General features: G+C 49.1%; 1 protein-coding gene across 2 annotated transcripts in view; it reads right to left on the bottom strand.

Moving 5' to 3' along the window:
- LOC108691019 (mothers against decapentaplegic homolog 6) overlaps nucleotides 1-5,794 on the bottom strand; it is a 54,787-nt gene extending 48,993 nt beyond the window's left edge. Inside the window, exons 1-2 of one of the 2 annotated variants that reach the window (XM_018198628.1) lie at nucleotides 5,756-5,794; nucleotides 295-3,942 (exon numbers count right to left, since the gene is read on the bottom strand). In XM_018198628.1, the coding sequence (XP_018054117.1) occupies nucleotides 295-1,273 (979 nt within the window). In that variant the 5' untranslated portion in view covers nucleotides 1,274-3,942; nucleotides 5,756-5,794. Of the gene's footprint in view, nucleotides 1-294; nucleotides 3,969-5,755 lie in introns of those variants that run through there. The other variant, XM_018198629.1, reaches the window with a different exon arrangement.
- Between the last annotated feature and the right edge of the window lie 270 nt (nucleotides 5,795-6,064).

The raw sequence follows: 6,064 nt of genomic DNA, 5'->3' as shown, positions 1-6,064 counted from the left end.
TAATAATTTAATAATAATTTATTTCATACTTATTTTAAATATCTTTCTCTATTAATTTTTAACTAAATCAATTAAAATTATTCTAACTTATCTAAAAAATTTTAGCGTTAAGATATATATTAAATTATTAATTATGTAATTCGTACATTTCGGAAATTCTAGTCGGTTAAGTTTATTATACGGTCAATTTCAATTTCAATTTCATAAAATTTACTAGAATTTTAAAGTATATCAGTTTACATGTTTCTCCACATGTGTACAAAAGAAGTAAGAAAGCTAGGACGTTTCGCTTACCGGGTCTGCAGAGTCGGCTCCAGTGATAAGGGTTGCAGCATATGTATACGGGATCTTTAGCGGAATGACATATAGGTAGTCTCTTGAGCTCCGAGGAGTGCTCGAGATCCGGCCATCGCCAGATCTGACAACAAAGGAGGTGCGGGTCGCACGGGGCGCCGGTGCTCCTCTCGATCGCTGATCCTCTCATCGGTACGACGACACTGCTACCGTTTCTCGCCGTTCTCATCGGCGACGCGGAGGAGGAATCCTCCGACGCGGAGCAGCAGCTCTCCTGATCGTCCTCGACGGAGGACGAGCGATGATGTCTGCTGGAGCGGTGGTGCCGATACTGACGATAACGGCGCTGATGAAAATGACGGGTATGATGACGATGCGGCCTGCTGCCGTGATATTGCTGCTGCTCGTGCTGCTGATCGTACGGATAATCCTCGATCTGACGCGGCACGAGAACGCAGGAGCTTAGGTCGGCGCCGTAGCTCTCGACGGCGGTGAGCAGCATCTCCAGTTGATTCTCCTTGAGCGACTTGAGGAGTTCCTTACACCTCAGCAACCGACCGGGATCTTGTTGCTGCTGCAGCTGCTGCTGCTGTTGTTCCTCATCGTCATCCTGACTTGTGTCACCGCCGCAACAGCCTTGATGCAACCTGCTGGATGCGGTATTGCGTCCCCCATAGACCACCGCTCCACCTCCTCCTCCACCTCCTCCTCCCCCTCCTCCTGCGCCGCTCCCCGACAACGTTGGTCCTCGCGCCGTAACCCTGCTCACTTGTCGGCCCGTCGTCGTCGCTTTGTTGTTGTTACTGCCCGTGTTGTCGTAGCCGGCGGCGGCGCCGCTCGCGTTGCTGCTGCTCGTGCGATGAAACGTACGTGACGATGAATCCTCTTGAGCTTCACACTCGGTTTCATGCTCCCCACGGACCTTGGCCTTTAGCAGACGTCTAGTGAGCACCGTCCGTTTGCTCCAGAACATCAACATGAAACAGGATTTGCGGTACGCGCATTTGGTGGCCAGTCCTTTTCAACGTAGCCGCCGTAGGAAAACAATAGGAGACCCCAACGGCTGGGGGGGAACTGGATAACACACACACACACAAATACACTCACACACGCGCACTCTTGCACGCGGTCGGTCGCAAGCAAGCAGGCAAGCTGCCGCGACCTTCCTCTTTGAGCACCCTTCTCCGCGAGGTCTCCTTCCTTCTCTTTTTCTTTTTTTTCTTCTTCTTCTTCTTCTTTCTTCCCTTCAGCGAGCATCAAATACACACTGTCAACGGAAAACACCTCTCCAACGCACACGAAAAAATCACAGACGATGGAGCCCTCACGCTCTCACATACACACATATACACACAACACAGTCGCGACGCTCGCGTGTATACTTATTTGTGCCCGCGCGCACTTTGGATCGCGGTCCCGAAATAGTGTGACAGTCCACAACGGCGGAGCTCCGATTCTTCTCTCTCTCTCTCTCTCTCTCTCTCTCTCTCTCTCTCTCTCTCTCTCTCTCTCTCCTGTCCTCTCTCCGACCGGCTGGCGACCAAGTGTGCGTTTCTCCGCCGATGATATTTCCGACTTCCAACGAGCGACAGCGAGGAACGGTCCGCCTTCTCCTTCGGATAAGTTTTTTTGGCCGAGTAAACGAGTTCGGGTCCAACAGCACTGCCGGCTGACCTTGAACTCTCATTTACCTCTCGTTCTCTTCTCTCGTAGCTCGACGCTTTTCAGCTCACGTGTCCTCGCTCAGATCGTCGACGAACATCTCGTGGTATCCTCGCGGGCAATCTGTAGTATCTGTATGACGGCCATGTGCGCGAGCCACTGTCGGCATCGCGGACACCAGTGGACGTCGTCGTCCGACGACGTTTTATAAGACGCACCACGCGGCACGCACGTACGCGTGTACGCACGCACGCATACAATACCGTCACCGTCACCGGCGAAGCTTTACCACCGACGAACGAGCGCACTGCTACTGATAGATGGTTGTATACGCTTCTTATCCGTCACATATACGACAGAAAGAGAGAGGAAAAAGAAGAGACCAGGCGTAAAGGGAGGGGAGGAAAAGGCGATGCGGTGAAAAGAAGGGTGGGGGGTAGGGACGAGAGAGGGTGAGCACGAAACGAATCGGTCGGCGCACGCACGACACCCGGCCTTTACTTTCCTCGGCGTATCGAGGGCGACGCGGTGCCTTAACCTCGCGACCCGGCACACCGACCGGCGGGCGTATACGTTGTGTCTGTGTGTGTGTGTGTGTGTGTGTGTGTGTAGGTGTACGATATACGTATGCACTTTACGAGAGACGGTGTATATAGTATACCCCGGCGCGACGCCGCGTCGCGAAAAAAAATCTCTCTTCAGGAGGTACCCGCCGCGATTCTCGCCAGCTGTTGACGCAGCAACAATAAGTAGCGCGACGACGACGACGTAGTCGTCGAACGACAGAAGGAGTCCGATTTCGATGATGCCCGCGGTTGCGGAGAGACGCGATAACGTCGTTCCCGGCGACCCGGCGCCCGTGCCGTCGCCAATCCCGGCACCACCGCGTCGGCGGCACCACGTAGCGACGATGACGACGACGACGACGACCGTCGCTGCCACCACCACCACCGCCGCCGCGGCGACACTCTAACAACCTCAGACTCGTGACCGTCGCTCCGTCGATCACTCCCCGTCATCCGTGCGCGCGTATCACCGAGTGACATTTTCCGCTTGCATCGTCCGTCTTTCTTCTCCCTTCTTCTTCTTCTTCTATCTCTTCGTTTCCACGGGCCGCTGTGCTCTTTCACCGTGACACGACGCCGCGACGATGGTTCACGACATCCATCATCGCCGCCGCTCCACCGTCACTGTCCACTGCTCTCTCGATGCACCACGTCCGTTCAACCGTCCGACCGTGAGGACACGCACTGTCACATTCTTGAAATCGCTGGCCCCCCCGTGGGATACAACGCGGGCAACACTCGCGCAGAGGCGGTACACTCGCGGTTTAAAGTACGAGAGAGCGAACGACGAGGGGATGGAGGGGGTGAGGGGAGGGGGAGGGGGAGGGAGAGAAAGACCCTCCAGAGAGGAGGAGCGGTGGGAGAAATCGACGCACACGACGAGACGGGATCTGGACGTGTAAAGTGTAAACTCGACGGAGAGGGCGAGAGAGGTCGTACGTATGGCGCCACAGAGAGAACGGCGCTTCTCCGATGACCAGCGATGTTTGCTCCTCTCTACGATTTAGCTTTTCGATCACCGTCCTTTTGCTCCTTCTTTTTCTACACGGAGAATTTCGATCGCTCGCGCGACGAATCGTTCCAACTTCGGAGCGAACGGGACGAACTGTTGCACACGACCGACAGTCCACTACGCGGGCACACAATCGCTCCGGACTCCGACTCGGCTAAGCTCGGCAACGCGACTGGCAGGCGGCACACACGAGGTTCTCCGTCATGAGCGCGCGCACCGCACCGATCTCCACCGCCACCGGCCGTCGTCGCCCCTCTTCCACACGTTTCTACTCCGCTACTCGACCGATCCTTCCCCTTCTCCGCGGCTCACCGCGGTTCGACGGCTCGGCTCGTCCCGGCACCGTCCGTTCCGTCTGTCCTGTCCTATCCTCTCCCGACGGCGCGCCGATACACTGACCGTAGCGTACTAAACACACAAGAGCGAAAGAGAGACCGTCAAACATGGCGTCTGCGGTAGTGCTACTAGCGCTACGGTCATCCGAGTAGCGGCGCTGAGGACTCCGGCGTCTCTCTCGCTCGCTTTGGCGCGGCGGCGCCTCGCGAAATCAAGGCACGTAGGCTACGCGAATCTCGGCGAAGCCGAAGCGCCGCCGCCGCCAACCTTTCCACTTAAATTCGAATTGCAACTTTTACGGCGTTATGCAAATATATGAATCACCTCGCGCGAATCACGTCTGGATTTGAAATTGCCTTTAAATATGCTAAATAATTTTACGTCTCTATTTATTTACATAGTAAACTAAATGTAGCCGCTTAGGAATTACGTCGCGATTTATTTACGTGTTTACGTTTCAACGAAAACAGTTGAAGCTTTTCTACACGTAAGAAAGCGAGCAGAATTAGACGATCGTAAACGAGGGTAAACGAGGAAGGAAAGAACGATTTTGCTGAAGTTCTAAAAATTTAGGTAGATACAGATTCGAAGATAATTTTATTAGATGAAAATAGTAGATACCATCAAAATAGTTACGTAGGAAGCTTAAGGGGATACTAAAGTCGTATATTTTATTAATCGAATACGATTATTTATCTTACACATTTTTTTTTAACTGCCTACACACTAAGATTAAAAAATCTTTTCCACAATTAAAGTATAAACGAGTATACTCTAAATCGACTTTATGTCGAAAATGAAAAATGTTGGAAAATTATAGTTTTGTTGCCTCTGACGTCGACTCGTAATAATATTTGCTTTGTATACAAGTGTTATAAAAACAAGTGTTGTAAAAACAAACTTTCCTACTAGATATCACATAAACAAATGTTGAGTTCTTAGAATTAGGTTCAGATTAGAATATAAAAGACTAGTTATATAGAAAATTTAGAAACTTTGTACATATACGTATGCATTCAACATTGATATATAAAAATATGTAAATGACATGTAAATCGTATGTATGGAAGTCCTGTTGAGTCAATAAAACAGACTTCACGATCTCCTTAATGTTGAAAAATATTGCAAAAAATTATTGATATTGTAGCAACCAATTTGAACATTTCACATAATTATTTTGATGGTTTAACAAAATAATTATGTAGAACTCAAATTGGACGGATAATACTTGAGTGAAATCGTCCTTTCAGTATACGAAGCGACGAGAATGTAAGGCCACCGATCGCCGTCGTCGCCGATGAGCAGACGACTGACGCCGGCGTCTCCGCGCAACGTCGGCGTCTTGTCAGCGCCAGTCGCCGCGCTGCGTTCCATCTCTGGGGTCAACATTCCAGGACGAATTTCAGTTACGATATCGCACGCGAAGGAGTTGCCCCACTCACCGGCGAACACAAAGAAACACCGCGCTATATCGAATGACAAAGGAAACGACTGGGAGACGCCGCGGCGCGTCGCGACGCGCCGGCTACGAATTTTTGGAGAACGCGCGTCGTTGCGCGCTGTTTTTCAAGCTGCCATGACGCAAAGCGTCTCTCGCAACGTACGAGAAAAGTAATCGCGGAAACGAAATATCGCTTCGGAAGTTTCCCGAAGTAACGTTGGTAATAAAAATGACAGTTATACTTTTCTTTTATGCCCATTTTCAATGTAGATTAACTTTAAAATAAAATCGGTTTAACTTACTTAATATCAGTTTCACTTACTTTTTATATCTTTTTCTAGTTTTAGGAATTAGCAAAAGATAGAGAATAAATTATGTTAAAATTATAACTATTAGAAGAAAAAAAAGAATTTTTTTATAATAAATGACAACTCACGTACTTACCAAATTTCATAAGTTGACGACCGTGCTTATTAATATAGAAGCTTAATCTGCAACACAAATTTATTATATATTTATAAATAGAATAAAAGTATATTCTTTTAAAATATCTTTTTCTCTTTTTTTCTTTTCATTTTTTTTTACAATCAACTAAATAATATTAATTTGAGAATGTCGTTGTTGTAACAAATAATTACTTTTCACTGCCAACGAAATCTTCAAGACTTAACTTTCGGAAGTGATGTCTGCAGTTCAAGCGGACCAAGATGGACCTGGGAAAAGTTTTGGCTGCGAAACGACAGATGGAAAGAT

Source organism: Atta colombica, unplaced genomic scaffold, assembly GCF_001594045.1.
Source record: "Atta colombica isolate Treedump-2 unplaced genomic scaffold, Acol1.0 scaffold38, whole genome shotgun sequence".
Classification (NCBI taxonomy): Eukaryota; Metazoa; Arthropoda; class Insecta; order Hymenoptera; family Formicidae; genus Atta; species Atta colombica.
This window is presented reverse-complemented; position numbering and strand designations above follow the sequence as displayed.